Raw genomic sequence first — 14,972 nt, forward strand, 5'->3', positions numbered from 1 at the left:
AATTTGATACTTCTTGTTGTTATAAGCCATCGAGTTGCCTTCAACTCATAGTGACACTACATACAAAGCCCTGAACCTGCCCTGTCCTTAGCCAGTCTCACTGACTCTGACATACCCACCCCCATTGCTCCAGTTATTGTATCAATTCATCTCATCTGGGGTCTTCCTCTCCTGCACTGTCCCTCCACTCTTCTACACATGATGTCCTTCTTCAAGGATCGGTCCCTCCTGGCCATGTGCCCAAAATACGTGAGATGAAGCTCCAGAATCCTAGCCTCCAAGGAGAAACTTAGTTTTACCCTCTCCAAGACGGACTTGTTTGTTTTCTTCGTGGTCCATGGCATGTCCAAGACTCTTCCCCAGCACTATAGCTCAAAAGCATAGATTCTTCTTTTATTATCCTTAGTCATTGTGCAGCCTTCTGATGCATAGCAAGTGCTTCACAATTTGATGCCTACATTAAGAATATAGTTTCCGAGTTCTGTTTTCCAGTTTTAAATTCACCAGGATGTGCCTCCCTGCTTTGTATTTCCACAGTAGGTGAATGTGGTACCAATCCTGCCCCTTTGTTTTGGCTAAGCCAGTAAAAGACATAATTAAGCCTGAAAGTCCAGTGTCACTTGGTCTTTCTGTTTCTTGCCATTATCATCTGACTTCAGGTTGGTCCCTGACTCAGGGTAAATCTCATGTTTTACAGCATAGAAATATTCCTTGGAATTTTCATGTCTTTTATTCTGCAGAGTTACTGAATAGCTCTCAACCATTAACTATTGTGTTAGCAGCAATCACAAATCACTTGCACCATCCATAAGCTGAACTAATACTATATTTAAAATTGCTCTCTCACTCTTTCATGTGATTTCTTTCCAATATACTGTACGCCTCATTGGTGGTAGTGAGATCAGACTCCTAAGATTTCTCTCTTCTAAGTAGTCCAGTCATTCTCAATTGGGCTTGAGTTTATTCTTTGACACCTTCCCAGTGACATGGAGACAGTTTGACAATTAGAGGACATAGTACTGCTGGCTCCAGGAATGACTCTGAACATTCTGCCCTGCACAGAGTAATCCTCCCACTTCCCCAATTCCCTCAGCTCCAGACACCCAAGAATGAATTGTTCAGTCCAAATTGCCAAGGCTAAAATTGAACTTAATTTAAGCATTATCTCATAGTCTAAAGTTGTGATGTAGAAAACAGCAGCATAATGAGAATTATTTTTATCTTTTTTAAAACAGTGTGTGTTAATCCATTGTTAAATAGTTTCATGTATATATAAAAATATGTTTTAGGTATTTAAGAATCTATTGAACTCTGAGGATAATAAATAAAAAAATGTAAAGCCCATCTGATAACCTTTTAATTTTTTGAGTTAAAAAAGTATCTTAGTTACTAAAAAATATTATTTAAATCCTACATTGATCAAAGTCTTATTCGGTAGGTATTATTTATGTGGTTTTTATGTATTTATTTGTATTGAGTTGCAAATCTTTTTCTGTCACCTGTGGATTCTTTCAAACATTGTATCAATCTGTTGTTGTTGTTATGTGCCGTCGAGTTGTTTGCGACTCATAGCGACCCTATGTACGATAGCCCTAAAACCTGCTCTATCCTGTGCCAATCGCATTGCCTCTGACACACCCATCCCGATTACCCCAGTCACTAAATCAATCCACCTCATAGAGGGTCTTCCCCTCCTGCGCCGTCCGTCTACCCTACCAAGCATGATGTCCCTCTCCAAGGACCTGTCTCTCCTTACAACATGTCCAAAGTATGTCAGACGGAGCCCCAGAATCCTTGCCGTTAATAAAATTTAGCAAATCCCTAGAACACATAAAGATCTTGACTGAGATATTTGAAAAGATTGCAAGTTGTGATTCGTAACAGCTGAATAGGTCAGTTCTTAATTTTCCACAAGTATTACTGTGGATCTAAACCAATAAAGCCAGTATTTTTGGAGAAAAGCAGGTCCAAGTGAAAGGAATATTGGTCTGTACTAAAAGTCGGAATGAAATGAGATGTACATGGAGCCTTCAGAATCTCTTTCTTAATATTTAAATGAAGTCAGAAAACAGTCATTCTGAGATTGCTCTTTTCCTGTGCTGGCTGCAACATTTTATTTCGCAATCTGTCTCTGCCTTTCTTTATTGTAATAGACCTCTATTCTATAATAGGAGGCTGTGGGTAGTGCAAAATGTACCATGCTGCAAATGGAAAGAGTGGCTATTCAAGTCCACGAGTGCAACTCAGAATGAAGACTTCAGTCTACTTCTGCGAAGTCAGCCATTGAAAATCTGTGGAGCACAGTTGTATTCTGTGCCTCATGGGATCTTCCTGGGTTGTATCTGTAGGTGTTGATGGCAACTAGGCTGGATTATATAATGGAATCGTTCTTATTAGATAAAAAAATGTTAAAAAATAAGAATAAGGCTAGCACAGGAGCCTTATTTTTTTTCCTACTGGGTGCTGAAGAAACCCAGTACTAAATCTCCTCATTCTACAAAAAGTCTTTCTTTTTTCTTAAAATTAAGTCCAGTACCAGATCTATTGTGTTGATTATTATGCTGGAGATTTTCTTGTCCTAAAACACATCCACTCACCCCATTCTCCTTTACAGACATGCAGTGAGAAGAGTACCAACTTGCATGACTATGGCATGCTGCTGCCCTGTGGAATCGACAAGTTCCGAGGGGTGGAGTTCGTGTGCTGCCCGCTGGCTGATGAGAGTGACAATGTTGATTCTGCTGATGCTGAGGAAGATGACTCTGATGTCTGGTGGGGTGGAGCAGACACTGACTATGCTGATGGGAGGTAAGGAGGCCTTTGGTTGCTCTCTCATAGAGAATGACTATTGTTTGGTACTGATGAGTCAGCTACACTTCATAGTGATGATGTAAACAACAGATCTGAACCTGTCCTGTCCTGTGCCATCTTCATAATCTCTGATATGCTCGAGCCCACTGTTAGAGCCACTCTATCAATCCCCATCCCATTGGAGATTGTCCTCTCCTGTGCTTACCCAGTAACAGAACACCTTGCATGGTTTTTCCGTCTTTCTACAAATACAGCTCTCTGATTTTCAGTAAGAATCTCTACCTAACTCTCTGAAAATTTATTTTTTGGGGGAAAAAATGAACTATGAAAGCCTAATGACTGTGACATACTGTTTAAGTTTTGTTTTAATTGGCCAAGCATCAGAGAGTTAATTATAGCTTTTTTATTTTCATCTTGGGTTTTGGGACAAGGCTGTCACTAATATTAGAGTAGGTCATCAAGTACATGATACGACGTTCTGCTTCAGTCTATAATTTGAAAATATTTTTAGATATTATTTTGGACTTTACCCCTATTATTAGCTCAGTGTTAATTTTTGTTAACAAATGCATTCTTTTAGGTTTTTGTCTTGCTTTCAACATTTTCCTCTTTCCTAATGACTGAACTCAGCGATGTTCATCAGTGTTTACTGAAGGTCTTAATTTGTCATCTTTGGCTTTTTAAAATTATTGCTAAGAAATAGTTTCACTTTTTTTCTTTTAAGGCATTAATTTTATTACCTTAATATGTCCAGTAATTTACTGTCTAATTCAAATTTCAGTGGGAAGCAAATCATTAAGTAATAAAACAAGAATCTTGGGGTTCACTCATGGTTGATATTACCTTGTCTTCATACAGGTAATTGAATCAGCTCTGTAGCTTTTTCCTTTCAGTGCTGTAGGAACTCTTGTGTCCATTTTGGTAGAAAGTTGCACTGACAATCCAAAGTTTGGATAGTTTGGATCCATCAGACGCTGTGAGAGAAAAAGATAGGTACACTCCTCTTGTGCCATTTAAATTCTCTGGAAACCTATTGGAGAGTCAGTTATGAGCTGGGTCCTACTCAAAGGCCATAGGAATGACTGTAGTCTGAAGGTGTTCTCTGTTGTTCTTGTTGTGTACCGATGAGTCAGAACTGACCCATAGCTGTCCCTCAAAGGCAGTTAATCACACAGGAAGAGATTGTTCATCCCTCTCCTGAGGAGCAGCTGGTGGCTTCGAACCACGTTCCTTTGGTATTACAGTGCAGCTTCTTGCCACTAGGCCACCAGAGCTCCTGAATGTTCTCTTGTATACCACATTTGCAAATAGGCCATTCAGTAAGAAGCAATATAAAGTTTTACAACTCATAGATAACCAGGTACAGATTTTGAGAGTGAGTATAATAAAATCTTCAGATTTTTTTTTAAAAAAAATGCATTTCATATAAGAAGGTATGCATCTTAGCTGCTGCTTCTTATTAGTTAGCTAACTTTATCAGGACTTTTCTCTTGTTAGCAAAACTCTCATATGTTCCCTCTCTATAGTGCTTAAAAAAATGTACTGAATATACCCACTAACATCAAATCAATTCTGACTCATAGTGACCTTTCATTAACTTTACAGGGTTATAAATCTTTGTGGTAGGAGACTGATTTTCTTTCTCTTAAGCAGCTGATAGATTCGAAACACTTTTATGATAGCAGACCACCATGGAACACAGTACACTAGCAGAAGAGCTCTTTATATCCAACCGAGCATGAGATAAAATTAAACAAAAAAGTGTTTCATCTAAAAGAAATGCTCGTGATCACTAGTGATTGTTGATGTGGTTATTTGTTACCAAGTCACCTGCGACTCATAGCGACCCTACCCATAGTAGCTCTGAAGCCTGCCCTGTCCTGAATCCGTTTCACTGACTCAAACACCTACCTCCATTACCCCAGTTACTATGTCAATCCATCTCATCTGGTGTCTTTCTCCCCTGCGCTATCCCTCCACCCTTCCAAGAATGATGTCCTTCTCCAAGAACTGGTCTCTGCTAGCCACATGTTGAAGTTTATTAGATGGAGCTTCAAAATCCTTGCCTCTAAGGAGAAACTTGGTTTTACTCTCTCCAATACAGATTTGTTTGTTCTTTTGTTAGTCCAGGGTGTGTTCAATACTCCTCTCAAGAACTGGAGCTCAAAGACATCAGTTCTTCTCAAAACAACACAGATAATCATCTCATCCTGGCAACAATAGCAAAGTCCAATAGAGCAAGAAACAACAAATACTGGCAAGGGTGTGATGAGATTGGAACTCTAATACAGGATTGGTGAGACTTTAAATGGTGCAAATACCAAAGAAAGCAGTTTGAGGTTTCCTTACAATGCTGAATGTGGAAATACCAGGTATTTGACTATGAAATATGCATTCTAAAGAAATGAGAACTGCAGCACAAACAGATACTAAACACATTCTTGTTTACTGCAGCATTATTTATGGTATCAAAAAAGCTGGAAACAGCCCACGTGTCTATCATTGAATTAATAGATACAGACGAAACTATGATGCATTGACCTGATGGAGGATCATGGAACATTGAAAAGCATAGATGAATCTCAGGACATTATGCTGGGTGATGTAATTCAGTCACAACACTATTGTATAACAATATTATTATAAAAAGCTAACAATGAGTGAATACTTAAAAAAGCAAAATAAGTTAACTGGGGTAGGGGAATAAGAGGGAGGGAGAAGGAGTAAAAATGTACAGCAATTAATGAATGAAAGCCTAACTTTTCTGTAAACTTTCATTAAAATCACAATTAAAATAAAAATATTTAAAAAGAAGAACCTAAAAACCAAACAAACATAAAAAGATAGGTTTACACACAGAGAAAATCATTCTAGTAATCATTTCTAAGGAGGGAAAGTCAGGGAGAAAATTAACATAATCAATACTTATTACGATAGATGATGAGAAAGACAATACAGAATTAACAGATGGTCAGGCTTTATGGATGTTGTAATCAATATTAAGGAACAAAATGAATGAATTATTGATTGTAAAAACAGTGTATTTTGTAAACTCTCTCTGATTGCAAAAAAAAAAAAAAATTTTAAAAAGAAAGGAAGAATATTGTGTCCTGGCAAATATTTAAGAAGGAATGCACTCCCAAGTTTATTGCTGAGTTGTTTACAACAGCAAAAAAAAAAAAAGAAGCAACCCAAGTGTCGATCTACAAATGAATGGATAGAGAAGCTGTGATATATTCACACAATGGAATAGTACGCAGCACCGAAAAACAAAGATCTCATAAAATATACAAAATGGGTGACTCTGAAGGACATTGTGCTGAGTGAAATATCTCAGATACAAAAGGACAAATACTGAATAATATCAGTGTTATAAAACAGGACTGACATGGTGGTTAGGAGGAAACTAAGAAAAGAGGGGGAAATAATGAACACTGCATTTAAATAAATGAGAGAAAGAACTGTCTAAAAGAAAAACATGATTAGGTATTATTTGCATGACAACAGTCCAGAATAAGAGGTGCATAGTAAAGTGGACTCAAGGTGGGAGGGTCAGGGAATGGAAGAAATTGTACAACAGTGAAGGAATCTTTTTAAAGAGAAAAGCAGTGGATAGGAAGGAAAATGTGCAACAATGAATGAATGGAAATCCAAGTTTTCGGTAAACTTTTGTTAAAATATCAATAAAAAGAAAAATGGGGAAAGCCCAAAAAAATAAATTTAATTTAAAAAAAAAATTAGGAATACACTGGTGTTTTTTGTGTAATCCTTATTTCTTGAGCTATCCACATTAAACTGAAGAAACAATTGCATAACATTTCCCCTTTCACTGTAGTTTTCATTTGCAGGTTCACTTTTAAGGTTTAGGTATCAGTTTCCATACACTTCAATAGAAAAACATCAAAATATATTTTATTGCTTAACAACATTTGCTATTCACCTAGGTGCACTGCCCATTGTTTTACCTTGGCATCACCAGTCTACCATCCTTCTTGCCCTTGCCTATCAACCTATGAAGGTGCATCTGCGTATTGGGTGTGAGACTTGTCGGGAACCTGCTTTCCCAAGGGTTCACACAGACCACAGTCTACATTTGTATTCAGGATCTTACTAGGAAGAAGATTTCATAGTTAAGTAGGTAGCAAAAAGACAGAAAAGCACCAACAAAACACAAACAAAAGTCACAATATAATATACAGATTTATTTTTTCTCCTTCCTGTTTTCTTGGCTGCCCAGTGAAGTACTTTTCCCATAAAGTCACAACCTCAGTCAAGAGGCTATGGGAAACAGAGCATCCAGGCTCTTGGGCGCTGGGTTTAGCCTCCTAACTTGTCCCCTCAGCTCATTTCTGATTTCAGGCTCTTCTCTGGACTACTCCCTGTACTTTTCCTTTTCTTTACTTTGTGATGATACAGTTCTGTGTTTTGTATTTGTCTCCCAAATAAGACTGGAAGCTCCATAAAGGGGAAAAGACTGTATCTTTTTTACTCCAAAATCCTTGGGACTGAGAACAGGACCCAACCCCAAAACAGAAAAGTTTATATGCAAACCTCTTTCATGAGTAGATGCAATAAAACAGAATTCCATACTTGTATATTCCTCACCCAACACTTAAAAACCTCAAGAACACTCTGCTTTAAAGCAGCCGCAGAGAACAACAGAATGATAGAAGACAGACTGACGTGTGTGAGAGAGAGAATGTGTGTGTGTGTGTGTAAGCATGTGTGTCAGGAGGAGAGAGGTGAAATAGAGCTGAACAAATACTGTACACATAAAATGTAATCTTCTGTACTCCCTAGACCTGAGATGTAAACCTGGCTAAAAATGTCTTGCCACGAAATTTTCTAACATTAGCTCATACCATTGTTCTTTATACCTTAAATACAGGATGTTTATACTGGAGCATTTTTAGACAGTATACCACTTAATCTGTAATTTCCTTTTGGCACTCAAAACTCTCTAGTTGGTGTCATAATCACATGCCTGTCTTATTTACCCTGGGAGGTAAAAGGCTTGGAACAGGAGGAAATTGAATTCTATACAACCTAAACCTTACATCCTGGACGGTTTACATTTATAGTACTTTGTGTAGGTTTATTTTTGCATAAGACAGGCATAAGAAATGTGCAAGCCTCTTAATATGATACATATCCTAACCTAGATTAAATTTGAAGAAACAGAATGTACATTTCTATTGCATTTTAATATATGTTTCCTCTTAAGGCCCCACAAAAGTATGTACATAATAGCTATACTTTCTGTAATGATTGACAATCTCCACTTTCATACAACAACATTTATAGGAAATCTGTACCATGCCAAAGGGAGCTCTGGTGATCTGATCCCACCAGTGGCTCCACAGTAGAAAGATGGCAATTTCTTCTCCTGGGATTACAGCCTTCCAAATCTGATGGATAATCAGCTATGAGTTAGTATTGATTCATTGGCAGTGAACTGAGCTGAGTAAGTTTGCTATAAACAGCATCATAAAATCAAGATCGTTTAGCAAGTGGGACAAAGCTATACCCATTGAGAGAACCACCTTTCCATTTCTTCATTAAATTAGTATTCAGCTGACCACATGATACTTTTTTTGGGGGGGGGGAGGTTTGAGGGGAACCTGGGTTAGCACGCCAACCCTGTCAGCCAGAGCACGGAAGGCCACACGCAGAACCCCACCACCTCGCTGCCCCATGATACCTTTTTTAAAAAAAAAATCACTTCTTCAGAATTTATCCTTGTGACTTATTTAAGTTACATGTCCTTTTCATTTTCTCAGTCAGAACTGTTCCATCTGGTACGTTCTCTGTAGTACTAACACAGCCTTCTGAAGTGCTTTCAGGAGCCTCTGCCAGTTAGGGCGAGAAGGGGGTATCTTGGCAAAGCTTTAAATGTTATAAAACCTCCTTCTCCCAGAGCAGGAATCATCAGGATGAGCAGCAAGGTTTGCTGACTGGAAAGCTTCTGAGCTTTTCCCTATGGAATTAATCAGTCAGATTCTGGGATACAAGTGGCTCGGCGCACCTGTTTTGTGTGCCTGATACAGATGTGCTCACTGGTTTGAGTTTAGCTACAGCTTTGGCTGCTCTTTGTCTTAACAGTATAGCTTTTAAAAAAATACTTTGTAAAAAATTTAACATTGGTTTGCATACAAAGTTCATATACATTCTGTTTCACTTTATCCTTCATTCACATTGTGTTTCATACATTCTCATTCATTATGTTTTATAAAATCAGTCACCATTAAATCATGCTCATCATTACCCTGTCTTTTCTGATCCTCGCTGAATCTTTCCCATTTCCTTTACCACTCCTCCCTCTCCCAACCAAATCATGTGATGCCATAATTTTCGCCCCTGCTCACCTTCACCCTTCTGTTCCCACCCCATTCCCCCTTGGATCTCCCATGCACAGTTTACTAGTCATCCTTCTGTTTTTATAATAATGATCCTATGCAGTATTTATCCCTCTGAGACTGAGTTAGGTCATTCAGCATAATGCCCTCCACACTCTCCGAGTTGTAGTAATATTTAAAATCATTGCTCCTTAGTGTTGCTTAGTGAATGTACCGCAAATTCTCAATCCATTCAATTGTGGTTGGACATTTGATCCTTTCCATGTTCTTGTGATTATTAATAATGGTACTGTAAATATTGGTGTACAAATCTCGGTTGGTGTCTCAGTTCCAATTTTTTTAGGGTGTATTTCTAGGAGTGCAATTGCTAGATCATAGAGAATTTTTTTTTGAGGAAACACCAAATTGCCTTCCAGAGTAGTTGTACCATTTTATAATCCCACCAAATGTATATGTATGAGAGTTCCTATCTCTCCACATTCTCCCCAACATTTACTGCTTGTTGTCCTATTAAACTTTGCCCCTGATACTGGGGTGAGATGGTATCTTATTGTGGTTTTGATTTGCATCTCTCTTATTGCCAGTAATTTTGAGCATTTCTCCATGTGTCTGTTAGGTACTCGAATGTCTTCCTCTGTGAAAAGTCTTTCCATGTCTCTTGCCCATTTTATAATAGGAGATTATCAATCTTTTTCTTACGAAGGTCCATTAGGATGCTATAAAGTTTTGTTTATAGAATACATTTTCCCAGTTAGTAGGTTTTCTTTTCACTCTATTGGGAAAAGCTTTTAATGCACACATAGGTTTAATCTTTAGAAGGTCCCATTTGTCGGTTTTATCCTCTCTTGATTGTATATTTCTGGCTGTATTTGACAGCCTCTTTATACCATAGGCAAGACCTTCTAAGCTTGGTCCCAATATGTCTCTTATGATGTTCGGGGCTTAACTCCTAGGTCCGTGATCCATCTTGAGCAGTTGATTTTTGTGTATGGAAAGAGGTGTGGATACTGCTTCAGATTTCTTAAAGTAGCAGGCAATTTTGCCAGCACCATTTGTTGAAGAAGTTGTTTCCCCATTTGATAGATTTCTTTTCTTTTTTTTTTTTTTCCTGCATCAAATATCAGTTGACCATAGATAAATGGCTAAATTTCTGGGTTCTCAATTCTGTTCCATTGGTCTCTGTGCCTATCATTGTACTAGTACAATGCTGTTTTGGTTTTAAAGCTGTGTAGTAAGTTTTGAGATCAGAGAGTGCTATGCCTTCCACTTCATTCATTTAATTTTTTTTGTTTCCTAAAGTGCTTTGCTTATTTGAGGTCTCTTTCCTCACCAAATAAACTTGAGAATTGCTTTTTAGATCTCCTTGAAAAATGAATTTGGTATCTGTACGGAGATTGCTTTAAATATGTCAATTGCTTTTCAAAGGACTATCATTTTCACTATATTGAGTCTTCCTATCCATGAATAGGGAAGATGTTTCCATTTATTTGATCTTTTACTGTTTTTCCCTGAAGTGTTCTGTAGTTTTCTTTTTAAAAGTCTTTTATGACTCTAGTTAGATTTTATTACTCTGTGTCTTATATTGTGGTTGGCTATTGTACATAGTGTTGCTTTCTTATTTTCCTTCTCTGTGTTATCTTTGATACTGTAGAGGAATCCCAAAGACTTTTGGATATTGATTTTGTATCCTACCACTTGACTAAATTGGCCTACTAGCTCTAACAGGTTTTGTTTTTTGGTGTTGGGGTTTTGTCCTTGGAATTGTATGTGTACATCTTATCATCATCCATGTATAGTGACAGTTTCACCATCTCTTAGCCAGTCTGGATGCCAGTTTTTTCCTCCTCTTGCTGAATTGCCCAATATAATACTGAATAGGAGTGGTGGCACTGGGCATCCTTGTCTAGTTCCTGTTTGTAATTTAGTCTTTGTCCATTGAGAATGATATGGCATATACAGAAAGTTAAAAGAAAACAACTGACAACCAGGGATTCTGTATCCAACAAAGCTGTCCATCAAATATGAAAGAGAAATTAGGTAATTTAATTTGCAGAAAAGAAGAAGCATAAGGAATTTGTGAAAATAAGACTAATGCTGCAAGAACTTTATAGGGAAGTCCTTCACCCAGAAACACCAAACAAAAATGGATGGACTATAGTTAACAGAAACAACAGAAAAAGAAACACAGCAAGATGGCAAAGATAAAACCTGGCTTGACAGTAATGACACATAATGTGCAGGGACAAAATGCACAATTGAAAAGAAAAAAAGAGTAGTAGATTAGATTTAAAAACATACCTTGTCTATATGTTGTCTATAAGAGATATATCTAAGAAACCAGGAAAAAGACTCAAAATCAAAGACTGGAAAAAATAAGCAAATGGCATCCACAAAAAAACCAGGAGTGGCAATACTAATCTCTGATAAAATTGACTTCAGGATGAAAACCTCTAAAAAAGATAAGGAAGGGCACACTATGTAATAATTAAAAGCACAATAGATCAAGAAGACATCATGCACCAAATGATAGATCTGCAAAATACATAAAACAAAGAAAGAAATAGCATCACAATAGAGGAGACTTTAACAGACCACACTCACCAAAGGATAGGTCAACACAAAAGAAACTTAATAAAGATGCAGAAGATCGAAATTATACAATCAAACAACTGAACCTTGTGGATGTATTCAAGGTTATTGCACCCATCTAAAGTCAATTTACTTTCTTCTCAAGTTCACATTAGTACATTCTCCAGAACTAATCATACACTATGACACAAAGCAAGCCTCAACGAATTAAAAACCACTGAAATAATACAAAGTATCTTCTTAGACCACAAAGCCATAAAACTAGAAATTAACCACAAGAGGATAAAGCTTATAAAACCCCCCATGTGAACATTAAATAACACCCTGTTAGAACACAATTGGGTGATAGAAGAAGTAAAGATGGAAATAAAAATATTCCTTGAAACAAATGAAAATGAAAATATACTAAACAGAACCTTTGGGATACAGTCAAGGCAGTCCTCAGGGGGGCAATTTATAGCACTAGGCACACACATAAAAAGGAAGAGTGAAGCAAAATTAACACATACATTGAATAGTAAAAGAGTCATGAATCATGTGCTTTTGGATTGGCAGTGCAACTTCTTACTGCTAGGTCATCAGAGCTCCCTAAAACTCTGTTTAAGAGACAGAAATCATTCCCAGGTATCTGATCTAGATGATCTAATCTCTGATCAGTTAATCTAGATGACCCTTGAGACTATGGTCTTAGACTTCAAGCTAAATAATTCAGATCTATAAGGTAATGTAGGTAAATATAAGAACTTTTCATAATTGTGTCCCCATATTGTCTGATATATATATATATCACATAGAAATGTGTGTATAGAAATGGCTATAGCTGTTACGGTTTTTTGTGATATTATCATTCACATTGCTATCCCCCTGGAATGCTAGGCAGCTGCTTTCTGTTCACCTTCATTTATATCCCAGCTCAGCTGCTCATAACAGGGGTATCCCTTAGACTCTGTCATTGCTTAGAAATATTGTACCCTCAGGGCTTGCAGCATTGGCATTCTTCTCCAACAGTGATCTAATCTTATACCTAAATCACTCACCAAATTTTACCATTCCATCAATACATTTTTGCCACTTTGTCCCATCTGGGAAGAGTAATTTCTCTCTTTTCTTCTGGGATTTCTAAGGTTAATAAGTTAAACCATGTAATTCTATCAGCTAATTTAATTTTTATTTATACTGTAGCATCAGCTGAGGTCCCAATATTATCCTGTGTACCTTATTATCTCTAGTTGACAACTTGTCACCTTTTCCAGAGCAACTGATGAAAGCCAGTTCTGTTCTTCATTCCCAATGCCATTCTCCTTCCATGCTGTACAGATGAACTCTTAGAAGTCATCCATTGTAAATTTTTGCAACATAGAAGTAGCATTTGATATAGGTGCTTAGGATATATATTTGTTGAAATAAATTAATGGATTTTTTTTCTGTACCTGAACATTTTTTTTTTCTCTCTTCTCTTTTCTAATTATCTCCTTCCAAGACTTTCGATCACTTGGAATCCCTTTCTTATTTTCAGTCTCTCTTTCCATTGACCCTTGACAATGAGTTCAGATCATTTTCCTCCTTCTAGACTGCTTTCAGAAGGAGCTCTGGTGTAGTGTGTAGGGATTTGCACCCCAGCCTAAAAACTAAGCCTATCTGGTGGTTCGAATCCACCAGTGGCTCCTTTTGGATAGAGATAGGAAGTTTCCTGTGTGATTTACAGCCTCTGAAATGAGTTGGATCTGGTTTGATAACAATGAAGGAGAAAGAAAGACTACCTTTAGAATCCCTGCATGGTATAAACAGTTAACATGCTTCACTACTAATGAAAGGTTGCAAGTGTTTGGATCCACACAGACGCATCTCAGAAGAAAGATTTCATGATCTGCTGGAAAACCCAAAGCCATTGAAAACTGAATGGACCACACCTCTGCTCCTGATACCAGGGTCACCACAAGTCAGAGTAGACTTGATGGCAACTGGAAGTTACCAACCTCTGTCATTACTCCTCCTCATATTAGAACCTCATTTCCCCTCCTGTTATGTGCCATCAAGTCACCTGCAACTCATCGCAACCCTTTGAACAATAGCTCTGAATCCTGCCCTGTCCTGAGCCATTCTCACTTAATCCAATACACCTACCCCCATTGCCCTAGTTACTGTATCAGTCCGTCTCATCCAGGGTCTTCCTCTCCTTCACTGTCCCTCCACCCTTCTGAGCTTGATGTCCTTCTCCAAGAATTGGTCCCTCCTGGCCACATGCCCAGAGTATGTGACAGAGCTTCAAAATCCTAGAACCCAAGGAGAAATTTGGTTTTACTCTCTCCAAGACAGACCTATTTGTTTTCTTAATGGTCCATGGTATGTTCAAGACTCTTCTCCAGCACCACAACTCAAAGACATCAATTTTTCTGTCATCCTTAGTCATTGTCCTGCTGTCTGATGCATAGCAAGTGATTGTGAAGATGATGGACTGGACCAGGTGCACCTTAGTCTCTAGACTGACATTGTTGCTTTTCAGTACTCTGGAGAGGTGGTTTCTTTGTATTCTTACAGAAATCATTTCTACATTAACTCTGGCTCCCACTGTTGTTGTTAGGTACTGTTGAGTAGACTATGACTTATAATGACCCTGTGCATGACAGATCTGAGCCTTTCCCTGTCCTGCACCGTCCTCACACTCGCTGATAAGCTAGAGCGCATTGTTACAGTCTGTGTGTCAATGCATCTCGTTGAAGGTCTTCCTCTCTTTCAGTGATGTGCTACCTTTCCTAGCTTGATACATTTTTTTCATAGGTGGGAATGGATTCATTTTAGCTTCCAGCCATTTTGCTTTCTTCCTAGTTCATTTTCCACCACGTATTACTAATCTAATGTGTTCCTTAATACTTGGTAGGAAATAGTTGATGGTTCCTGCCATCTACAGGAAAATCCAAATTCCCAACAGACATTCAGCATTCCAAACTTTCCAGGCCAGCATTGTGAGCCCTTACAGTTACACCTCATCTTCCTCCTCTTGTTCGCTGACAGCCCTCAGCACGGGGCCTTTTTGTTTGCCTTTATGCTCGCATGGCAATGGTGGAGAGCAAGGGAAGAGAGATTGTATCCAGACTCACACATAAGCTGCACTGGTTCCAGGAACTGGTACTCCTTCATGGCACTTGTTATGAAGAGTCAGAATATTAATTAGACTATTTGACTTACAAAAATTTTAGGGGGGAAGAGTAGAAATAG

General features: G+C 38.0%; 1 protein-coding gene across 8 annotated transcripts in view; it reads left to right on the forward strand.

The window, feature by feature from the left end:
* APP (amyloid beta (A4) precursor protein) overlaps positions 1 to 14,972 on the forward strand; it is a 361,031-nt gene that overhangs the window by 143,201 nt on the left and 202,858 nt on the right. For all 8 annotated transcript variants that reach the window (XM_006896028.1, XM_006896029.1, XM_006896030.1 and 5 more), the window contains one exon: positions 2,615 to 2,808. In XM_006896028.1, the coding sequence (XP_006896090.1) occupies positions 2,615 to 2,808 (194 nt within the window). The remainder of the gene's footprint in view (positions 1 to 2,614; positions 2,809 to 14,972) is intronic.

This window comes from Elephantulus edwardii, unplaced genomic scaffold, assembly GCF_000299155.1.
Source record: "Elephantulus edwardii isolate Elephantulus edwardi_28Jun2011 unplaced genomic scaffold, EleEdw1.0 scaffold00180, whole genome shotgun sequence".
Classification (NCBI taxonomy): domain Eukaryota; kingdom Metazoa; phylum Chordata; class Mammalia; order Macroscelidea; family Macroscelididae; genus Elephantulus; species Elephantulus edwardii.